The following is a 25,073-nucleotide window of genomic DNA, read 5'->3' on the forward strand; positions in this document are numbered from 1 at the left end:
AGGCAAAACATCCTGGTGGAAGAGTGTCAGAGAGGAAAGTATCTGAGAACAAGGCACCAGGGGTGGGGGGGCGGGGGGAGAGAGAGAGAGAGATATTGACTGATTGATTCCACTCACTAGGGACAAAATGTAAATCCCAAAGGCATGTCTCCAATGACCCACTTCCCCCAGCCACACATAGCCTGTCTACAGTTGCCACCCAGTTAATCCCTATCAGAGGATTAATGTATTGATTGAGTTAAGGCTCTCATAACTGATCATTTCACCTCTATGCTTTCTTGCATTGTCTCATTCAGGAGCCTTTGGGAAATACCTAATATCTAAACCCTAACAGTGATAATTCCCAATATACAGAAAAAGTACAAGATTAATACAGAGAATATCTGAATACCCTTAATCCAGTTTTGATACTTGATTACATTTATCATTCTGTCTGTATAAACATTATACATTTTTTTTCTTAATCATTTGAGAGTAGGAGAAGCTCCAGAGGAGGTGGACTAGAAGGATGAACTAGAACCTTCCAAGTGAACAAGGGCGATTTTATATTTTTTCCTTTGTTTTTTTCCAACTCTTCTTTCTTGCATTTAAGTGTGTCTAAGACCTCAGGTAGGCCAGATGTGGCTGTCTTAAACAAAGGAGAGTGGTGTTATTCTTCAGTTGCTCCTTTGTTCATTTATTCAGTTCATCCTCAGGATGTTATTGAAGATTTCCACTTGTAAGGCATGGTGCTATATGCTGTGTTACATTGTTGCCTTCATGAAGTTTGTATACTGATAGAGACAATTACTTTTTTTTTTTTATTGTTGGTTGTTCAAAACATTACATAGTTCTTAATATACCATATTTCACAGATTGATTCAAGTGGGTTATGAACTCCCATTTTTACCCCGTATACAGATTGCTGTGTCACATCAGTTACATTTCCATTGATTTACAAATTGCCTTTCTAGTGACTGATGTATTCTGCTGTCTATCCCATTCTCCACTGTCCCCTCACCCCTCCCCTCCCCGAGACAATTACTTTTTTAAAAAAGTGCTAATTAAAAGAAAATTAGGACAGACCACCATTAAGACAGACTTTTCCTTACTCTAGACACTACATTTCTCTCTCTCTCTTTCTTTTTTTTTGGTACTGGGGATTGAACTCAGGGGCACTTGTCCACTGAACCACATCCCCAGCCCTGATTGTATTTTATTTACAGACAGGCTCTCACTGAGTTTCTTAGTGCCTCGATTTTTGCTGAGGCCACCTTTGAACTTGCAATCCTCTTGCCTCAGCCTCCCCAACCACTGGGATTACTGGTGTGCCCACTGTGCCCGACTTTTAGACACTGCATTTCTAATAATACTGCAGTTAAGTTGGATCAGAGCTAACATTCTGTTGTGTTCATCAGTTTACTTTTAAGTAATTCATAACTTTCACATCTCTTAGAGGGGCTAAGTCACATCTCTTTTATCCTGCTTTTATTCAGTTGGATCTTTCAAATTCAGGAATTTGTAATCTATTCTCACTCAGATATCATCTTTCTGAGCAGAGACAGGATGATTGGCTAATAAGTGCCTGAAAAGATTCTTAGCATTATTAGTCATTAGGCAAATGCAAGTTAAAACCAAAATGAGATATCACCATAGCCACTGAAATGGATAATAACAAGCATTTGCCAAGATACAAAGAAATGGGAAATTTCATACAGCATTGGGGGGAATATAAAATCACATAGCCACTTTGGAAAACAGTCTTGACAATTCTTCAGTTTCAGAGTTACCATATGACATAGTGATTCTGTGTTCATACAGGAACTTGTACATGAATTCATGATATCCAAAAAATGGAGCTAATCCACATATTATGAAATGATAAACAAAAAGTGATATATATAAACAATGGGATACTACTATTTGGCAGTAAAAAGGAATGATGTATTGTTACATGCTATAACATGAAATGAACTTGAAAACACACCAAGTGAAATAAATTAATTATGAAAGACCACATATTGTGTGAGTCCTTTGATATGAAATGTCCAGAAAAGGCAAATTTAGAGATGAGAAAGTAGTTTAGTGTTTGTTTAGGACTAGAGGTAATAGGAAAAATGGAGTGATTGCTAATAGATGGACACATTTGGGCGACGGATGGTAAAATTATATTGTGATAGTTACAAACTTATGTGACTATGTTAAGAAAAGTATACTGATTGTAATCTTTAAATGTGAATTTTATTTCAAGCCATTTGAACTTTTTCAAAACAATTAGAGTAGTCAAGGGCTGTGACAGTAGCTCAGTGGCAGAGCACTTGCCTAGCATGTGTGAGGCACTGGGTTTGATCCTCAGCACCACATAAAAATAAACAAATAAAATAAAGGCATTCTGTTAATCTACAACTAAATAATAATAATAATAATAATAATAATAATAATAATAATAATTAGAGTAGTTAAAATAAGAGCATATTTTCCAGCTGAATGTGGCAGCATATGTTTATAACCCCAGTGGCTTGGGAGGCTGAGGTAGGAGGATTGTAACTTCAGAGCCAGCCTCAGCAACTTACTTAGGCCCTAAGCAACTTAATGAGACTCTGTCTCAAAATAAAAAGGACTGGGAATGTGGTTAGGCATCTTGGGGTCAATCTATGGTACCAAAAAAGAAAAAAAATAGGGCATATTTTCCAGTGTAATAATATTTCTAATTGAAACATGTTACTTTGTTTAGCCTCTATCAACCAAATAATACTGTTTTTCTCTACAAAAAATACATCCCCCCCCAACATGTTAGTATAATATTCAGATTATACTCAGGAGTGGAACAAACAATTATTTTTTTTTCAGTTAAATTTTTAATGACTATGCTTATTTTGATGATATAGATTCTAAAATTAGAGCAATATAAGAATCCAACATGGCTATTTTGTAAGGATACATTATCATCAGTGCAGTGTGCATATACTAAAACCTTTAACAAGAAAATAAGGCTTGAATAATGTTAGTCAGCTTTATGTTACTTCAACAAAGTAATTGAGTCAAAATGAAAGTGTATTTAGTTCATAGTTGTGTAGGTTCATAGTCCAAGATCAGATAGGTGAGGGCCTATTGGTTTGACCTGTGGTGAGGGTAGCAGCTGGGCAGCACATTGTGGTGGGAGCTTCTGAAGGGTTGAGCAGTCACATCCTGACAGGAGCAGAGACAGAGTACCAGCAGGCGAGGTTTTCTCCTTTGATAACAGTGGTCTTGTGAGAGCTCACAGGGTTGCAGTTGAACTATTTTACATCCCCCTTGACCTAAGGACCTCCCATTAGATCCCACCTCTCAAAAGTTCCACAACATCCCACAGTGCTATCTCGGGACTGAGCCTGTAATCATAGGGTACTTCAAACCATGTTCAAATCACAGTATGTGTGATAGCAGTACGAAGAAGCAATCTTGTACGACAACAATTCCCTCCAGAATTCCCCAATAACATAACTTACAGTCACTGATTCTAAAATTCGTAAGAATGAAAATAAGAAAAAATAATAAAAAACAACAACAAATAAGTAAACAACTAAAAAAAGTGAAGGTTTCATAATAATTGTCTCATTCCTCCAAAAAGCTTATTTAATAAAGTAGAGGGCTTGCTCCCATTGGCTTACAGTTATCAGAGAGCCATGATAATGAAAACTGTGACAGGTGCGGAATAAGAGAATACCCAGAAACTGTCTTGCTTACACATGGGAACTTGCTCTGTGTCAGCAAGTACAGAATAACACAGCATGTCAAAGAATAATAATTACAAAATCAACACATGGAAAGATTTGAGGAAATCATCAAGATTGTGAAACTGGTTCTAAGAATATTTGGGCATCTGAAGAGAAAGCATTGGAATAAGGTTTGTTAGATCCCAAATTGGTTTGTCTCTGTCACAGCAATAAAACTATAACCCCCTCAGACAGAGATTATTTGCATATCTACCAGACCAAAATTATCTGTAAGTTAACATCTCATTTTACAGAGTATAATTCTTAATGTAAATAGCAAGTCAGAGGTAAATCCCTTAGAGAACAAAATATTCCTTGGGTGAGCCTGTCAGGCAGTGCTCTTTTTTTTTTTTTTTTAAAGAGAGAGGAGAGAGAGAGAGAGAGATTTTTTTTTTTAATATTTATTTTTTTTAGTTCTCGGCGGACACAACATCTTTGTTGTTGGTATGTGGTGCTGAGGATCGAACCCGGGCCGCACGCATGCCAGGCGAGCGCGCTACCGCTTGAGCCACACCCCCAGCCCAGGCAGTGCTCTTTGAGAGGACTTGCAGTCTGACTTTTGTCTTCTTTCTAATCTAACAGGAAGCTGAAGGATTAGTTATTAATAGTCTATCTGGAGGAGGGTTAAATTTAGCTCACAGTGTACACAAAAATGGATTCCAGATATACTGCATGTTCTTCATTTTCTCTGTCTGAAACATTTCTTATAAAAATTAAAATGGGAAAATAGGTTCTTAATGAAATACCATACTGTAGTTTAAATGAATGAGTTAGATCTGTATCTAAACATACTGTGAGTGTGCTGAATGTGAGTGGCCCATCCAGGTGCACCTGACTGACCTGCAGAGGGTATAGCTTTAGAAGCAGGTGCTGCGCCACAATGAGTTGCAGTACATTAGTGCATCTGTGGAGATAAATGCCTGTACTTTGCTTGTTTGTTGAGAGTCCTGTTTGAGGAACATAAGAATGAAAACTAAGTCCACACAGTGACTGAGACAGATAGAGTAATTCTGGCATATTCAGCACCGATAGCCATATGTCTGTGACTCTTCTGGGGGCTTCTCCTGTGAGTCGTGTTTATGCTGCAGAGTTCCAGCCTTTGCTTGAATTAGCTTCTTGTCACTGTGAGATGATACTTGTGAAAGACAAAGAGGGAGGGTTTATTTTGGTTTACAATTTCAGAGGTTTCAGTTCATGGTCAGCTGATGTCATTGTTTCTAGGCCTGTGGTGAGGGAGTACATCATGGTGGAAGGCTGTGGCAGAGCATAGCTCCCCTCTTGGAGGCCAGCCAGGAAGGAGAGAGAGAAAGAGAGAAGGGCCAAGGACAAGATAATAGTCCCCAAGGGCATACCCCAAGGACCCATTCTCTTCAACAAGGTCCTGCCTCCCATAGTTCTCTCTACCTTCCAAATAATCCATTCAGCTATGAATCTATTGATGGATTAATCCATTGATGAAGTCAGAGTTCTCATGATCCAGTCACTTCCCTAAAGCCTGCCTCTGAACATTGCTGCATCATAGACCAAGTCTTCAACAAAGGAGCCTTGGGGGAAACAGTCCAGATCAAAATCATAACACTTCTCTACAGTCTTACTTATTTACATGCTCTCTGTTTTCTACTAGTAAAAAGTTTTTGTGTTGGAGAATAAACCTTCAAACTACATTTACCTTCATTTGTGGATTTTTCTTCCCTCCCTGACCCCACATACAACTACCCTTTTAAGAAGATCCTTGACTTTCCTTGACTGATGTATAAAATTTAGGGAATTTGATATGTCTAGGATAAGATTTATATCTAATATAAAATATTATAGGGAATTGGAAAATGTGAAAGGTGGGTTATAATCATACTCCATACTGAGGGCATTTTATATCTTAAAATTAAAAAAAAAGATTCGATAAAGTTAGCACAGTCAGTAGTCCTTTTTTCTGCCCCTTTTGTTGATAACTGTAGCTCTTCTTATTGGAATGTGTGCTATTAGGTGAGTGGAAGCTGAAAAAGATTGGCATCAGTTATAATACAGGACAGGGCTTATTCTGAAACTTTCTGTAAGTTTCCTTCTCTGAGTGGACCTGACCTCTAGTTGTATCTACAGGGTAACTCTGGATCAATAAAGTTTAAGATTTTGATTGGTCTTCACCTGTGTGTTCCTTCAGCTTGCTATGGTATATATAGAATGGGAAATTAGACAGTTTATTAAAAATATAATGAGTAGATCTACTTGGGAAAAGATTTAGGAGGGTATGTACAAGATACAGTGCGGTCTTTGAGTAGAAAGCTATGAGATTTCAATTTATCTTTTGTGCATTAGAATAAATTAAAAAATAACATCAGTCTGTTGGGGCCATATTTCAGGAATATTCAATGCATGGCAGTAGATTTGTGTTACTAGATTTTCAGAAAGTGATGAGAATGGAAGTGATATGTACAAAATAATTGAAAGGCTTACATTGTGAACTTGAATTCTTATAGACTTTTCTCATAGGACAAAAAAATAAAAAACTCACTCTGCCTTTTTAAATTCACAGGTCTCCTCAACCAGATATGGCAACAAATAGCTTTCACTTTGCATCATATGATACCAAACGGGCATCCAGACAGCTTGGAACATCAAGTTCGAGCAGGTTAGAAGAATGTGTGGGCATTCTTGGGGGATCAGGGAAGAAATAGTCTAACCTTTAGATAATATAGTTCTGATAGTCCCGAAGTGCCTTGTGTTCAACAAACCAGTGAGGTTGGGAGGGTCTTAGGTAATTACTGTGCCATTTTACAAATTAGAGAAGAGGATATGTAACCGTTGAATGACTCAGGGTTTTAGAAAAGCCAAAAAACTAAATCCAACTTCTGGGGGCACAACTTCCTTTTGAGTTTTTTTTTTTAAATCTTTCAAAATTTTAATGATTATTTTTTATTGTAAAATAATATAACCACATTACCAAAATTGGGAAAGGTGGAGGAAATGAGAAACATCAACTATAATTGCAGCCACTATAATAGACTATCAGACTTTGCTGTATTTCATTCCAGTCTTTCCTAGCCATATGCTTCTTTTTTTTAAAAAATTTTTTTAATATTTATTTTTTTTTAGTTCTCGGTGGACACAACATCTTTGTTTGTATGTGGTGCTGAGGATCGGATCGAACCTGGGCCGCACGCATGCCAGGCGAGCGCGCTACCGCTTGAGCCACATCCCCAGCCCATTTTTTTTTTTTAAGAGAGAGAGAGAGAGAGAGAGAGAGAGAGAGAATTTTTTAATATTTATTTATTTATTTTTTTAAAGTTCTCGGCGGACATAACATCTTTGTTTGTATGTGGTGCTGAGGATCGAAACCAGGCCGCACGCATGCCAGGCAAGCGCGCTACCACTTGAGCCACATCCCCAGCCCCCGCCATATGCTTCTTGATATAATTATAACATTACCAGAAGTTGAGAGTTAATTGGAGTGTTGTGGTTTAGTCTCAGTCCTTGGGTATAATTGTCTAAGATTAAGCAGCTATCCTGGTACAAATGCAAAAGTATATAATGATGCAGAGACAGATAGTGTGTAGGGCAGGTTTATTACAAGGTAAAGAATAGACAAAGTGTCTGTGGTGGACAGGCAAATTGACTAGGGACTGACATGCACAGAAATTATTACATTTTGACCTCTGTTGGGATAGGAGAATGGGAATTTTCATTGGTGTGGACCTTGGCCACACATTTTTGGGCCAGTGCTTTATACAATTATTGCCCAATTGGGGGAAGTCATATACTGAGCTCTTTAAATTGAGGGCACCTACCCTCAATTTTATACTTGGGAGACTTGTGTTGGGCCTCTTTCTGGAACCTGGTAGAAGACTGGTGCCTTGGGTCAATCACTGTAAAGAGTGAGTCTCTTTACAGCTGCTACTCGCTTTTTTTTGTGCCCCATCCCCCTTTCTGGCTCATCTACACTAACATTTAATTATTATAAATGTTTTACTGAATATTGTTTTACAATAATTTTTCTCTTTAACATTTTCTTGTAACTTTGATTTAAAAGTGTGTCTATTGTAGAAAATTTAGGAGCTATAGAAAGCACAAAGAAGAGAATGGAATATCAAATATACAATTGAAACTTTTTTTCTTTTCATATATAGAAATTTTAAATTTTTAAATTGATATCTTATTAAATATACTGTTAAATTGTCTACCTTTTAAACTTAAATATCATGATATTTTACCTTTCCATTAGATATTTTTATATATAAGATAATATTTAATTGCTCATTACTGTTTCCTTTCAACCTATTGAACATGTAGGTTGTTTCTTTATGAGTTATTAAGGAAACTGTAAAGCAGTTTTAGTACCATGAAAAAAAGATTTCCATCCTTCCTTCCTTCCAGGTTTATTAAACTTTTAAAATTATACAGCAGGTCTTTAGCATTGAAATTTCAGGTGTCTTCCAGAGTGTTTATTATACTCCTGGATTTGGCAATTTGTCTTTTTTTCTTTTCCCTCCATTACTGGGGATTGAACCCAATGCCTTATGCACACCGGGCAAGTGCTCTACCATTAAGCTACATCCCCAGCCCTATTTTTTGTATTCTATTTTGAGATAAATTCTCACTAGATATTGATCCTCCTGCCTCAGCCTCCCAAGTAGCTAGTATTATAGGTGGACACCACTGTGCCTGGGCAACAATTTCTCTTAATATGTGGAAGGCGTTGAAAAGTGGGAAAAAAGTTTGAGAATAATAAATGTCTTTAAGGCATTCATTTCCAACAGTACTTTAAAAAAATTTTTTTTTAGTTGTAGATGGTGCTAAGGATTGAACACAATGCCTCACACATGCAAGGCGAGCGTGCTACCACTGAGCCACAACCCCAGCCCCCCCCACCCACATTACTTTTTTTTGTGTATGGTGCGGTGGATCAAACCCAGGAACTTGTGTGTGCAAGGCAAGCACTCTACCAACTGAGCTATATCCCCAGCCTCCCACATTACTTTTTTATTCTATATGTCCCCAGGGAAATCTGTTTGTTTTTCTCCCAGAAATAAAATTTTCTCTCTCATAGTTTTCTTCCAATCTTTTTGATAGTTTCCTAGGTAAGTACTGTATCACCATTGATAACACTGAGTTTGAAAGCTGTAGTAAAAAAAAAAAATAAAAATTACTTAAGGCAGTAATGGATAAGAGTTAGACTTTGCACAGAAAGCACTGTGCTGGATCTGTAGACTGGGAATCTTTTATAGCATTGAAGTCATGAACTGCAAATGCTATTAAGAGAAAGCAAAACAAAAAAGAAGGGACTGGGTGGAGGAAGGAACTATAAGACACAAACAGTAAAGGATTGCTGAGGGAATGAAGAGTTCAAGCAGGAGCTACAGAGATAGTTGCTGTAGGACAGGCAAGGAATTTGTGGGAGGGGTGAGTTCTGGAATCTTGTTAGCAGAGAATTCTGCATGGGTTTAGGCTGAAAAGTGTCCTTTGCATTTTGTAGTCAGTTTATCAGATACCTTTTTCTTGGAGGGAATTTAGAAAATTGGGACAGTGCCAGCCTGTAGCAGCTGAAGATGTCAACTTTTTTTTTTTAAGTTGTTAATGGACCTTTATTTTTTAATTTATTTATATGTGGTGCTGAGAATCAAACCCAGTTCCTCATACATGCTAGGCAAGTGCTCTACCACTGGGCTACAACCCTATCCTAGATGTCAATTTTTTTTTGAAGCTCTGGCTTATGAAAGGGATTTCTGTTGCTAAAACAAATACTTGGGATAATAAACTTATAAAGAGAAAAGGTCAGGCAGCAAAAGAGAGTGAGGAGGGAGCTGAAATTCTCACAATCCCCTTAAAAGGCACCCTTAATTACCTACAGATTCTCACTAGGCTCTACCTCTTCCCAGCAGCACCTCCCTGGGAACCAGTCCTTTAACACATGGGCCTTAGGGGGTGGGGGGGACATTTAAGATCCAAACTACACAGAGAAGTTGTGTGGTAGGAGAGAACCAAGATTGAAGGAAAGTTATCTTTCTTGCTGGATTTGTTTTAAATAAGTAAATCTGTGCACGTCTCTGAGTTGGGAAGTGGTCAGAGAAGGAGTTAAAAGATAGATGTAAAGGAAGAAGTGAAGGTGAAATATAAGAAATAGTTTTGAGGTGTTTCCATTGTAGGATCAATGTTTGCAAAAAAAAAAAAAAAAAAAAAAAAACCAAAAAAACCACAAATAAGGAAAATTCCCACGCTGGCTTTTAATCAATAGGCCTTCTAATGCACCAATAAAAGCAAGCACTTATAAACACATTGTGGAGCAGCTAAAAAGACACTTTCAAAGTAGTGTGAGGCTTCAGACTTCAATTATGTACATATGGTACTTATATATTTAGGCTGCACAGAAAAAAAAATAACATTGCCTTACCTCATGGTACTTTTCACTCCACAGATACCTGTTTGCTTCTCAACACAAGGTTGTGAGGCAGGCAGTGGGGCAGTTTCAGTTTGTCATTTATTAAAATGTAAAGGTACATACCCAAGGTGCCCTTGATGTAAAGGTACATATCCTTGGTTCTATAGCCAGCAGTGGACGAATTGCAACTTGTCACTCAATTTTCTCATTTCTGGGCAACTCACCTTTCAGAAACCCATTTGCCTTCTCATAACAAAAGACAGGTTGACAAGAAGAAAACTTACAGATTTACTTATTTTTTTTTTTTTAAAATGACTTGAGAGTCTTTATAAGGAAAGGAAGACCCATAGGAATGGGAATCCTGAGAGGGTTTTTTTTTTTTTTTTTTTTTTTTGGTGGTGCTGGGGATTGAACTCAGGGCCTTGTGCACATGAGGCAAGCATTCTACCAGTTGAGCTATATCCCCAACCCTGAGTATTCTTAATAGTTATGTGCTGAAGGATTTAGCAAGGCCTGTTTGTTCAGATTTCTTCTGTGTCCTTGTGTCTTCATAGATAAGGGTTGTCCTTTCCTCTGGGCATAGGAAGGGCATCTCATATTTTGTGTAGCATTTCCTCGAACCCAATTATTATTCTCTAGCGCAGCTGAAAGCTTGTGCAGTAGCTTCTGTAAAATTTATGATTTATGATGCTCATATATCCTTAGTTGAAAAACTAATTAGGATTGAGCCTTGATTACGTAGGAATGGATTCAAAATAAGTTCACATTAGAATTACTTTTGAAAAGTTCTAAAATGTTAATATTTATTTAGTGGGTATGCAGTCATTTTAAATAATTGCCTTTGCAAATGAAAATGTAAGGAATAATTTAGAAGTATTCAGATGTACATAATTATTGTATATTGGTTTTGAGAGTTTTATTTTTTTAATAAAAAATCACAAAAATTGCTTCTTTCACTTTTAATCAGCAGGGCTTTTTAATAAGATATGAAGAAAGCAGGTCATTAGGTAAAGTATAGAAAAATTTTGTCAGGTCACAAACGTGTATGTATGTGGTATTTACCAAATAGGGTTGGGTAGTGTGACACTCCTGGAGAATTGTAGTAATGCCTCAGTACATATAAATGCTTGTGCTTTTATTTTCAAAAGCTTACCTGATTTTCACACTACCTCATAAAGTATAAAGAACAGTCTTGGCTCCATCTTAGTGATAAGGAAACTTAGGTGAGGTAAGGTTGTTCAAGGTTACAGAGCTGGGAAATGGTAGTGATAAGACTTTTTGTTTTCCTTTGAGACATTACTTTTATGTTTTAAAATTTTACAAATCAGTTTTTCATTATAAAAGTAATATGAACAGAGTTCAAATAATTTGGAAAGAGGAGGAGGAAAATTCACTAATTCTCTTCCCACACAACATGTCAGTATAAGTTGTGAATTTTCAGAGGGTAGAGACAAAATATCTAGATAAATAATTAGAAATGTCATTAGGAGTCCATAATCTGCTTATCTACAGCTATAGTTTCAGCTGAACAGTATGTTATGGTGAATCTTTGTGACTTTTGAGGCAAAGGTGAATCTTGAACCCTGAGGAAAGTAGGAACTTTCTCTGGATACGCTTAGCAAAGAATCCAGCATTCTCATATGCTCTCTGCTCCCTCCTTGCTCCCCTGATCCATAATAGTTCTCTCCCCAAATACACCCACATTCTCAAATCTTCATAAATAATAAAATTCACATACTGACTATCCTATAGAGAATATTAATCCACATGGCTAGCTTTTCCTACTTCATTTGTCTTTATTGCTAGTAAGGTTCTCATAAGAAAAACTGTTTATAAAACTTTGCTTTAGCTATTCTGAACTTATTTTATTCATTCTTCCTTCTATATTGCATGTTCTGTCCCCACTCCAATCATTGCTAAATTGTCTGGTATTGAACAATTGAAAACATGAATGAACAGATATTTATTACTAATTTCTTCAACTGTTATGTACTTGGCCATTTGGAGTTATTGAAGGCCATTTGGTTACTTATAAATTAATGTTAGCATTAGCTTGGCAATACTTGAGGACTTCTATGTGTCAGACACTGAGCACATTATCTGTATTAATAACATAACCTGTGAGGTGGGTACTTTTACTAGATCCATCTTACTTAAGGAAACTGAGTTTTAGGGAGGAAAAGTGACTTGCCATGGCCATACATAGTTAGGGTTGAAGTCATGAAATGAATAAAATGATCTGATTCCAGAATTGATCCTTGTCCACTATAATAAATGTAGCTCTTTTCAATGGAGTTTATTAAGTCATTAATAAAGGAAGAAGTGGTATTGGACTATAAGAGATAATACTAGTGTAGTCTTAGATTTTATATTATGTTTGGTTTTTGTCTGTTTTATAAAAGACAAGACTAAGACTTATTTACCTTTAAATTAACATATCTTAGAAATAGGAAGGATCTTCACCTTATTGAAGATATATATTAAGAAGGGCGTCTGAGCTGGACTCTAACAGGGCTGGAATTTGAGCATATGGGTTGAGCATCCATAGCTTTTAGAAAATTATGCATGGTTGTTAATTCATATAGGGCTTGAAAGTCCACAAAGCCATTGCCTTTGTTTCTCTTACACAAGTTGTGAAATGGGAGAGCAATTGGATATTTCAAAGATGAAGCAAGAGACCCAGGGAGGCTAAGCAGCTCTCTGAAGGTCATGTAGATAAAAAAAATGGCAATAATGTCATTACTAGCAATAATGACAAATGCGTAGGAAAAGCTAGCCATGTGGGTTAGATTTCCAGTCCAGGAAGTTTTTTATTCCATCATCCCAGGCTTGAGGATGATGCCCTGTTGATGAGCCTCTTGCAAGATACTGGGCTGTTTTTAAATAGCCATGCTCATTGCTCCAGTCTGGTTGGACAGGTGAGGTGGGGCCAGATTTCTCAGGCCTAGAAGCCAGAAGAGTTTGAACTTAACATGGCAGGTGTGGTAGCTATTTTTGGTAATTTAATCTAAGGAGGTAGTATCATAAATATCTGCTTTAGGAAGTCTGAGAGTGGAATCCAGTATGAATCAAAGCAGGATTAATATCATCTGAAAACCTGTCCACCTCAGGTCTACTGAGCAGAAATTTTGGGGGAAGGACTCAGTAGTATATTTTAGTAAATTCTCCAGGTGAGTCTAATGCATGATGAATTTTGAGGACCATGAAATCAAAGCAGGCAGGTATTCAGAATTCAGTAATGAAGTGACACGCATCTCAATTCAGGTGATGGCAGTACATATGGAGAGGAAAATGTGTCCCTAAGAGATGTTGAGAGGAGTCCTGGTTAATGAACACATGGTACCACTAGTGTTGTGTGTGTTTGCAGGGGCAGGGTGTATTGATTCCAGGTGAGTCTCGTAATCACTACTTAGAGGGGCTGTGTTTACTGTGTTTGGAGGTAGTGATCTGGTTTTTAATCTGTCTAAGCCGGACAGGTATAATGTGTCCTTCCAGATGACAGAGGCCAGCTGAGATGCAGAGGTGTTGTTGTTGTTGTTGTTGTTTTTTTTTTTTTTTTTTTGGCAGGGAGCCCATTTCCTTGTGACAAACGATAAAGAATGAGTTGTAACCTTATAGAGAAATGGTATGAGTAAGATGAAGAGATAGGGAGAAGTAAAACTAGAAACCCTAGTAGTTAAAGGGAAGGGCTGATTAGAAAAGGAGTAGAGATTTCTGAGGCAATGCATGTTCTTTGGTTCTTAGAATAAAATCCATTCTTGCTGCCTCTGTTGTTTCTGGCTTTTGTCTTTTATGCATTCATTTTCTCCTGTTCTTGATCTTACTCTCTACATTTTCTGTTTAGAATCCTTTCTCTGTTTCTAACTTAAATATTCCCATGGCTGATTCCATTGTACAGCATTTGGATGTTGCCTTCTTGGAGAGCCTTCTGTGACTCACTCTTTCTCTCTTTCTCTCTCTCTCTCTCTCTCACACACACATACCATTCTCTAAACTAGGTTCTATGCCAAACTATTTATCCCAATTTGAGATGATCTTAGTTATTGGTCTGCTTATGTAAGTCTGCCTTCCTTTCTCCCAGAGAGCCAGGATTCACTGTGTCTTGTTCATTGCTGTATTGCCAGTGCTGAGTACCTGGCACATACTTCATAAGTATTCATTGAATGAATTCTAGGTAAACATTTGATGGGGCAGTAGGGGTAGGTGATGGGGAGAAAATAATTCTGCAGCCACTAGGCAACATAGGAGCTAACTTGGACTGTGTGATAGAGATGCAAGCGAATAAATCCAAGGTACATTCAGAAGGTAACACTGACACGGTTTGGTGGTGGACTGCTATGAGAGAGTCAAATAACTTTCTTTTAAAAAATCTTGCTGTGAGAGACTTGTGAACACCATAGTGTAATTTCATCTTCTCATTCTCTGGAAACTTAAGGGCACATCAATTCTTAGCTCTTCAGCTACCCCTCCATCAAGGGCTGGTCTCCTTTCTGCTTTGCCCCAGGAGGAAGGTGCTTTAAGCTCTAAGTATGAGGAGGTTTTTTATTTCTACCCAGAACAGGAACCTACCCACTCAAGTATATTTACTGAGCATGTTCTAGGTACCACCAAAGACACTGATGACGCAGGAATGACTAAAACAGTCTCCTTGCACTTGCATCTTATGTCCACAAATACTACATTCACAAGATCCTGGACTAAGTGATGCAGAAGGAAAACTGGAGTATTGGGTGGGCTCAGCCAAGCCACTCTCTGTTGGTGGTGTATTAGGTGAGACGTGAATAACAAGAAGGAATCATGAGCTGGGATCAGTATATGCCTATAATCACAGTGGTTTAGGAGGCTGAAGCAGGAGGATTGCAAGTTCAAGGCTTGCCTCAGTGATTTAGTGAGGCTCTAAGCAATTTAGTGAGACCTTGTCTTAAAAAAAAAAAAAAAGACAAGACTGAACTCAGTGATGCAGCTCCCCTGGGAGCTCTGATTGCCAATACTGAAAGAAAGAAAAGAAGGAAGGGAAGGGAAGGCAGGACCAGGAATTTAACCCAGGGGCAACCACTGAGCTACATTCCTAGTCCTTTTTATTTTTTATTTTGAAACAGGGTTTAACTAAATTGCTGAGGGCTTTGCTAATTTGCTGAGGGTGATCTTGAATTTGCAATCTTCCTGTCTCAGACTCCCAAATTGCTGGGATTATTGGTGTGTGCCACCACTCCCAGCTCAGGAATTAGGATAGCCATACCAGGAAGATAAGGGGACCAGTGCCCTTAGCCCTGTCTTCAAGAAAACTGACACCAGCTTCTATATTATCTAGTTAAGTGGAGTCAGAAGTATGTGCAGTCAAGCAGTCTTGGTCAGACTGTGTTCTGGTTGGTATAGGATTGGCGGGTGGGTAGGTGGTGGTTGTCAGAACCTGTAAGAAAGCTACTGTTTCCTGGTTGGGGGGGGCAGGGGAATTTCCACTCATCACACTGTGTTTATTGATAAGATCTGTTGTTTCTGGAATCCAAAGAGACTCAGAGTAAAGGAGATAGATGCAAAAATGGAGGCAGAGATGCCAAGTTGTTTTTAATCCTGCTTCTAGTTACTCATTGAACTTTTGTAGGTCCAAGTGAATTGTCAGGGTTTTTTTTTTTTTTTTTTTTTTTTGTGTGTGTGTGTGTGTGTGCCTACTCTGTCATTATTTGTCAATTAATATCATCCTCAAGACAGCCTATCAAGTAGGTTGGTGTTTCCCATTTTACACATAAAAAAGTTGAGACTCAGGGATGTAACAGACAAAGTTAGTTTTGGGACTCAGAAAACAGTATTCCAAAGTGTGGCAATTTGACGTGCTGGATACTTTGAATGAAAGCAGCAGACTCAGAACCAGGGTCTCTCTAACCTTCTCCCACTCTGTCCCTACTTCTTCTAGAAAGAATGCAATTGCTATGGCATCCACCATTCCCAATAACCTCATTAGTCAAGGAGGATTAACTAGCAGAAAAGAAGGACACCATACTCAGAACCCAGAAGAACTTTGTCTCAGGCTATTCTCTGTTCTTTGGTTCATCTCCCCTAAAAATCATTTACAAGAGGACAGAGGGAGTGTTCCCTTTGCCCCTACACTAGTCAGTTGTAGAGTTAGAATTTCAGTCTGCCCTCTGTCTCCAAAGTTCATACGCATTCCCTGGGAAAGTGTGCTAATAATAAAACTGATAAAAATTCTTTGTATTTTTTTTCTTGATCTTTAGTTCATCATCAACCAAAGTGGATCTCAAGAGTGGCCTAGAAGAATGTGCAGTGGCATTGAATTTATTTCTAAGTAACAGATTTACAGATGCCTTAGAATTGCTTCGTCCAGGGTAATTTATTTTTAGATGAAACATTGTTTTATCCATTTCTTTAATGTCATGTAGGTTAATTTATGTGTTCCTACCTAAATATTTATAAGCCTATTTGGTTGAGACCCCTTATTGTCGGTCAGTTTTAAAATTTAGTTAAGAAATATGTCTTTTTAAATTTTATCATTAGAAAATTTCTGATTATTTCATATATTTTAATTTCCATATTTGGCTCAAATATTATCATGTTATGTAGTTTTGTAGGACTTCAATTTTGTTTTATTTTCAGTGAAATATTTACATGGATGTTTCTTTTAAATATAATTAGAAAAAGATTCATTTGAAATGAGGCAAAGAACTAGAATATGCTAATCTCAATGTTAAATTTCAAGATAATATTACTGGGATTCCCTATATATGTGATTAACCAAGTTGAGCAATTTAATTTTAATTAACAGTACCCTTAATTTTTCAAATCAGGATTCGCCAATTAGCATCTCAGAAGTTAAGAAGAAATGATAAGATAAATGTTGAGACCCCAGGCTAAGGAAAATTGTCAGGGTTGCCTCCAGTTCTTGTCTCCACCTCTGCCTTGCCAGTGTTCTTCCCTCCTCCACCCTTCTAGGTGCTTTAGACTTCTCTTTCTGTGTTCTGGCCCTCTACCTCCTTTTGTAGTCTTCTTGTCTTTCCTTCTTTATTTCTCCTCTGTCTCCTTTCTCAGCCTACCTACCTATCTTTTTTATTTTTTTATTCAAACAAGTTTTTTTTTCCCCCCTTCTTCCATTGACACCCAGCTGGTTATAATATAATCTTGTATCCAGTCAAGTTTTGTAGTCGTGATATTTATGCATGCGTCATTGTTAAAAATACTCCCCCGCTTGAACCTTTTTTTTTCCTTCTTGGAAGAACATTCAGTTAGAAAAATAATAGGTTTGAAGGCACAGTTAGTGAATAACTTCTGGCTGCTCTTATTCCTTGTAGTTCTTTTTTTTAATATTTATTTTTTTAGTTGTAGTTGGACACAATATCTTTATTTTATTCATTTATTTTTATGTGGTGTTGAGGATCAAACCCAGAGTCTTGCATGTGCAAGGCGAGCGCTCTACTGCTGAGCCATAACCCCAGTCCCCTTGTAGTTCTTTTGAACAGCCAGTGGCCTCACTGTTTAGGACAAACTGCAAATTACCAAAGAATTGTTTAGACTATTTATTTCCATGGGGGGAGGGAAAAAAATTAGTGTGGCTTGTATTTGTTTCATATAGCAGCAGGCTGTTGAGCCTTAATATTTAAATTAAAAACAAAACTGTGCATTGGTTTGTTGTTGTTGTTTTGGCTATGCTGGGAATGAACCCAGGGCCTTGCTATCTTAGCAAGCCCTTCACCACTGAGCCACATCCCCAGGCATATGCATTGCTTTTTTTTTTTCTTTTGGTACCAGGGGTGCTTAACTACTGGGCCACATCCCCAGCCCTTTTTATTTTTTATTTTGAGACAGGGTCTTGCTAAGTTTCTTGGGACCTTGCTAAGTTGCTGAGGCTGGCCTTCAACTCTTAATCCTCCTGCCTTAGCTTCCCACACTAGTGGGATTACAGATGTGCTACACTGCACTTGGATATGTGTTGGTATTTTTAATATCATAAATAAATAACATCAGAAGTTTTGAGAAGAGATGGTAATGCTTTTACATCCAGGAAATTGAGATGTCTGTTCCACAGTAGAACTAATGAACATTCTTAGATTCCTGAAGCAACCATTGATAACTTAATAACTAAAATTTAAGAACTTTAATTAGGAATCTCAGATAATGCAATTAGATCAGATACAGGATTTGAGATTTATTTTGGTCAGGCCCTTTTGGGGCTGACCTACTGCCCCCCAGTTGCCTCAAATCTTGCTTCTTCTTGATCTCTGGCTGTAGAGGAAAGGGAATGATTTTAAATGAGTCTTCCTCTTTCAAAAAACATTGAGGCCAGGCATGGTGGTGCATGCTTGTAATCCCAGTGGCTCAGGAGGCTGAGACAGGAGAACAGAGTTCAAAGCCAGCCCCAGCAAAAACTAAGTGCTAAGCAACTCAGTGAGACCCTGTCTCTAAATAAAACAGAAACTAGGGCTGGGGATATAGCTCCGTGCTCAAGTGCCCCTGAGTTCAATCCCTTGTAACCCCCATCACCCAAAATGAAATCTCTTTGTCACAAAATACATTTCCAATAGTCTTTATTTTTAGCACTTATTTTAAATCTTAAGGCAGCACATTGCACCTTGTTTAACTAGAAAATGTTGTTTGCTCTGAAACCTTTTCTGGGAAATGAATCAGCAGGCTGCCCCCTTGTGCTGAAGCAGAGAAAGGCATGTTGTCCACTTGAGCTTCTTTTCCTGGAACATTTTGTCCTGCCTGTGTGGTTTTAATTTGGAAAATTCTTGACAGTAAAGTTCTTAAGTACCCGCCTCTCACAGGCTGTAACATTTCAGTGATTATGGTGAAAGACTAGATATTATTATTGTTGAAGTCAGGGCATGCTTTGGTAGGATTTCTTGTGATTAGTATCAAAAAAGCCTAGATTGTTTTTTTATTTAATTGAATTGTACTAATTCCCTGTGTTCTTTTTAGGGCTAAGGAGAGTATGTACCATGCCTTGGGCTACAGTACCATTGTGGTGTTGCAGGCTGTCATGACCTTTGAGCAACAGGACATCCAAAAAGGCATTTCTGCCATGAAGGACGCTTTACAAACCTGCCAGAAGTATGACTGAAGAGTTAAATACTTGAGATCTGACCCCCAAACCCTGATCCTGTGTGATAAAATGAGCCCTATTTGCCTGAGAACTCTGGTTAAGGTTGGCCAGATACAGAAAAGGACTTCAGCTTCAAAACTTCTTGGCCTCATCCAATTTTATATAATAGAGTTTAACAATTCCTACCAGGAATAATGTGGTTCCCAGACTTTTCTTCTTGATAGTTTAGGGCCTCAGCTAAAGAGAAGATTTGAGGGAGATTTCAGTGAGGTTAACAGCCAGCATCTCTCAGGTGTCTCCTGAAGTGGGTGAGATTTGAGTACTGTATGCTGTGCCAAGTCAAGCAAGGAGCTTGTTTTATGTTGGATCCTGCAAATTCCAACAGGATTATTTTGTTCATATAAGAAGAACTTATGTTGGGTACTTTGGATTGGTCAAAATAAGATAGATTTTTAATTGTATTTTGAGCTTTCCTCTGTATGTTTAGGAATAACATAGTAAAAGCTATTATTAGTAAATTTTAACATGGGTAAATTGACATCTTTATATAATTATGTTGTGAGCCCCTCAAATGAAGAGCACTTTCAAATAGTGCACTTTAACTCCGCTGGTGACATAGCCATAGAGATAAGGGAAGGCCCCTAGCAGGTTTAGTATTCATTGTGTATGGGTTTGTCCCACATGTGGGGTATAAATGTGGGATGACTGTCTGTGGGTTGCTAGCCCTGTGCTAGGAGCTAGGTGTGCAGTTGATGGAAAAGGGTGGCCTTTTCCCTGCAGATGTGAGGGTTTAGAGTTGCAGCTTGGTGACTCTTTGGTGTGACTGCTGAAATGAATGTCAAATGAAAAAGAACACAGCCTGATTTGTTTTTATTTTTTCTTTCTATTTCCTGTCTCCCTATCTATTTGCTCAATGCAGATATAGGAAAAAATGCACAGTTGTAGAATCTTTTTCAAGTCTTCTTTCTCGAGGATCATTGGAACAGCTGAGTGAAGGTATGAGTGATTTCAAAGATTAATTTTTATTTTCTTTTAAAAATTAAAAGGCAGTCATGTTCATAAAATTCAATACTGAAGTGTAGAAAGAAAATGGAATCTTTTATCTTCCCCATTGTGCTCACCCTCCTGAAGTAACCATTGCTAATGGTGAATTTAAAGCCTTGCAGACTTTTCTATGTACAAACATATAAGAAACCCATAGGGTTTTGGTGGTTGTTTATGTGGTGTTCACCTTTTGCAAACATGGAATCATGTAATGCATGTCATTCTATAATGTTATGTTTTCCCAGGTCATATAAATATGCTTCATTCTACACCTATGTAGTATTGCATATGATGGATATACAAAATTTAGTTGCTTTTTCTCTATTAAAGAACAGTCATATAATTTTTAGTTTTTCATTGTTGCAAATAATGATGTTCTAAAACCCTTGTACATGTGTCCTCATGCATTTAAAAAATATTTCATAGGATAAATTCCTACAAATGGGATTACAAGTTGTTTTAGTCAGTTTTTTTCACTGCTATGACCAAAAGACTGACAAAACAAATTAGAGGAGGAGAAGTTTATTTGGGGCTCATAGTTTCAGAGGTCTCTGTCTATAGATGGTTTACTCCATTTCTCCTGGCCTCAGTTTGAGACAGAACATCATGGCAGAGAAATGTAGCTGAGAAAAGCAGCTGGGAACTTGGTACCTGGAAGCAAAAAGAGAGAGCTCCCCTCACCACAGACAAAATATAAACCCCAAGGCTACGCCCCCAATGACCCACCCACGCCTCTAGCCATACCCTACCTGCCTTCAGTTACTACCCAGTTAATCCCTATCAGTGGATCAACATACTGATTAGTTTAAGGCTCTCATAACCCAACCATTTCACCTCTAACTTTCTTGCATTGTCTCACACATGAGCTTTTGGGAAACATTTCATATCTAGATCATAATACTAGTTCTAAGGGTTTGAAATTTTTAAAAATTTACAGGTATTGCGATTTTTTTTCCTCTAAAAACTTAACACACTTATATTCTTACTATCCACTTAATGAGAGTTTCAGTTTTCTCTGTTATTAAGAATTTTTTCCAAGGTCAAAGTAATTTTGATAACTTTTAAAAAGTGTTAATACTTCACAGTATCATAGGTATTCTGTTGGTGGATTGGTAGTTAGGAATGTTGAGGAATCTAGGAATGCCCACAGCGTCCTGAGCAGATGGATGGGAAGAAAGGATGCCTGTTGTCAGTTACTTGATGTTCCTGCTGAGATCAGGGCAGAAGTTTCCAGTTGTTTGATTGATGTTTTACCCTAGTGAGGATGGCTTACCAGAAAAGAGTGTGCAGGTAACCCTGCAGAATTAAAAATATGTCCTTCAGAAACTTCTGTCATTTCAAAGGAATCTATTCCTTCATTGTCATTGTCCGACTTGCTCTCTGGAGGAAGTAACACAAAATACTTGAAATCTTTGTGGCTGATTAAAAGCAAGAGCAGTTTTGAAAACCGTCAGAGGCATTCCTCATGGTCAAGTGTACGTCACACACATTATTGAGTGTGTTATCATGAAGTGTTCATTTTTTTAGACAAGTGTCATCAACTCATTATGGACATCGGAGAACTTGGGAACATTTGCGTGGTGTGAGTTTCAAGTGTTGATCACCAGAGAGGATTGATGCATATCACATCTTCAGGACTTGTTCTAAGAGAGTGTGATGTTGCCTCTCCAACAAAATGGAATTTCATTGGTCATTCTGTTACAGGGCAGATGCCTACTGTGAAACTAAGGCAGTGCGGAGACCCCCTCTTTTTTTGAAATTAGGCCAGAAAGATTTCAAACTTGTCATTCAGAATAATAGTCATGAGTTTATTAGAGGGGATAGGAAAGAAGAAAGGGGGATACTATTAAGGGAGAGATGGGTCCTTTCAGAGAAGAGATAGATATTGTGCCCTTCCTGCTCTCCAGTTTTAGTGGCAGAGGGGGTCTTGAAAGTTTCCAGAGTCCCACCCAGGTCTACCTTTGGATTTTTTTTTTTTTTTTCCTGACAGCATAGGACTAGATGGACTGTATCCATGGGAGGATGGCATGATGCTCAGAGTTGGGGATTTTAAGGAAATAGAGTCCCCCTGTTTTTGCCTCTGTTTCCTGTCCCCTGAATTGTTTATTACCCTTGAATAGCCATCAGCAAGTTTTCTTGTCTTGATGTTCGATTGCCAAGATGATTGGCGGCTGTGATAGTTGTGACAAGGGAGGTTTCAGGATCCCTGGTTGGGTGTGAACTGATCTTGAAACAAAGGTTTTGCTTGAGGGGAGGTAATTATGGGCTGGAGGAGATTTTAACATGCTAGGTCCCCATCTTCCAGCTGCTTATACCTGTAGTTTTCAGTTACCCTTCCTTGTCTTAGCTCTGCCCACCCATTCATGGCTGACTAGCTACCTAACAGCTCTAGACCCCTGAAACCCATCTTGTTTTTTTCTTCCAGAAACTGACCTCCAGGTATCCATGAGAATAAAAATTTGCACTAGTAGTTCTACAGTCCTCTAACAAAGATTAATAGGAGATTAAATAGCCCGCCCCCCCAAATCCAAGGGAATCTGAGGACTCTGTTTATATTACTTGTTCTGTTACACTCTATATGGCTTCTCTACTGACCCCTGCTTCCCTCTTTCTTTGTAGTATGAAAATGATATTGGAGATTTTTTTTAACCTTAGTTTTAGGAAGAATGACATGATGTGAGTATAAATAGTAATTAAAAAAATAATATGATAATAACCATTAAAAATACTATGTGCCAAACATTAACCAATCTATTCCATGTAACCTCCTCATTAAACTAGGAGCTAATGTTTGGAGAGATTGGATAGGTGGTCTAGGTCACCCACCTTTCAGAGCAGGGTTTAAAGCTGATGTGCCTTTCCTGGTAGCGCAGCTCTCTCTATTATACCCATACTTGTTTCTGTAGGTAGCTAAAAAATGGGTGAGGAAAATGTGGGATCACTCCCGTGTTAAACATCTTAAAAGCAGATGTTACTCTGTTCTTATCCTTTTATAATTTCTTTGGATAGTGCACTTCAGGAAGTCTGGAATAAGGTAGAAAACTTTGGCTAATTATAAAATTGTATAGACTGTGACTATAGTCTATTCTGAAATATAGACTTTATACCTAAAAGCTGTACTTGGCTAACATTTCAGTGCACCATGAATTTATTTCCTTCAGTGTCCTAAGGGTTTTATAATTCAGTGGCATTCTACTAGTACCTATTTATAAGTGCCCAATACTAATTTTGAGAACCAGAGAACTGCCCTATGTAAATCATCCACAGTAAAGTAAGAAATAAGACTTGTATAAATTAAGTTGCTTTTTTCTTCCCAGTGAGCTTGGCTGTCACTACAACCTAGACAGACTTTGTGTTCAAGAGAGCATGTCAAAACATTGTCGTTTTAGTATGTGATTTGTTTTCCCTCTTGGTAATTTTCATTTACATCGTTGAGTGTCTGGTTGTCTGCAGGAGTGAGTATATTTCATTAAACTTTTCATGGGCTTAATGTGGAACACACCTGCTCTTCTCTCATGGCTGGCGGATTGTGCTGAATGGGTTTCAAATTGACTTTAAAAAGAGATATTTAAATGCAATGTCTAGGATGTGAGCTATAATATGAAGAATACTTACATGTGGAATATAGAATTGGAATTCTCATGCCTTTTTCTCTTTGCTTTTTTGTTACATCTTTTATGTTGCTCTTTGATTTGGCCATTGTTAACCTAACCATAATCCATTCGCTCTTCTGTTCATATCGTTTCAAGGACTCATGGTTACCTGCTGAATCCAGGGCAGACTGTGACAGTCAAGGTCATCCATAGTTTAACTCCTACTTACCTTTCCAACCTCATTGCTCTCTCTTCCTTGACTGCACACCACATGCTACAGCCAAAGGTGGCCTGGGCTTTTCTTGCTACATGCCTTTTGTCCTGCTGATCCCCTCTGCACATGCCCCACACCAGCAATCTGATCCTTAGCACAGCATTAACAGCCCCTGAAAGTTCTCACTGTGTTATAGACTTACCTAGGAAGAGGATATTCTTGTGACTCTAAAAATAAAAGTTATCAGTTTTTATCCCACTGAAACACTGAAAAAATCAAGAGGCAAATTTTTAGGGAAGGTGTTCTAAAGAACTGCAGCTCTGATTATTGATCCTGCTGGGATACACACAGGCAGGTATAGGTCCCCAAATACTGCCTGTTGTGGGTTTGGACCTGTCTGTGTGCTGTTGGGGATCTTAGTTGCTTATTTACTTCTTCATAAATTGCACATTTGGAATATGAGCACAGCAAGAAGTTGAACTCATATGAAAGAGCCAATGGGTTGTGTGTGTGTGTGTGTGTGTAAAATTAAAAGGTGACACATATTCTTATCTAGTTTGATCAATAGCATTTACAATTATACAGACATATACCCTATTTTTCCATCACTTACTTGTCATAAAAATGCTTTCTGCTTTCTAAGTTTTTACCAAAATGTACATTGGTCAAAGACAGTAATCTTAGTGCAAGTAGCTAACATTTATCGAGTGCTTACTGTGTATAGTGAACTCTATGTGCAGTGCCTCATTTAATCCTTCACCTGTGAAATAGAGACATTATTAGTGGATTTTATAAATGAGGCAACCAACAGAGAAAGAAAGGCTAGCTTGCACAAGGTTCTATAGCTAGAACATGGCAAAGCCTTTTATCCAAACTCAAGTACTTAAATAACATACTGATTTGCAATCCACGGAGAAGGCAGGAATCTGCTGATTGTGTTTAAGCAAACATGCAAGATTTGTCTCCCTAATCTCTGCAAGTATAATAGATTATTTAAGAAGATAAGGAATGTGTTTTGGGGGCATTCCACATATCCCTGGGACATACATAGCCTCCACAACCCCCT

The 25,073-nt window shown here is 37.9% G+C and overlaps 1 protein-coding gene across 1 annotated transcript in view; it reads left to right on the forward strand.

Moving 5' to 3' along the window:
* The window catches only part of TTC39B (tetratricopeptide repeat domain 39B), a 131,631-nt gene that overhangs the window by 65,143 nt on the left and 41,415 nt on the right, over positions 1-25,073 (forward strand). Inside the window, exons 3-6 of the mRNA XM_081278615.1 lie at positions 6,265-6,360; positions 16,335-16,445; positions 19,033-19,164; positions 20,076-20,152. Coding sequence (XP_081134741.1) covers positions 6,265-6,360; positions 16,335-16,445; positions 19,033-19,164; positions 20,076-20,152 — 416 coding nt within the window. The remainder of the gene's footprint in view (positions 1-6,264; positions 6,361-16,334; positions 16,446-19,032; positions 19,165-20,075; positions 20,153-25,073) is intronic.

Source organism: Spermophilus citellus (genome assembly GCF_964194105.1).
Source record: "Spermophilus citellus genome assembly, chromosome: 2".
In the NCBI taxonomy this organism is placed as follows: Eukaryota; Metazoa; Chordata; class Mammalia; order Rodentia; family Sciuridae; genus Spermophilus; species Spermophilus citellus.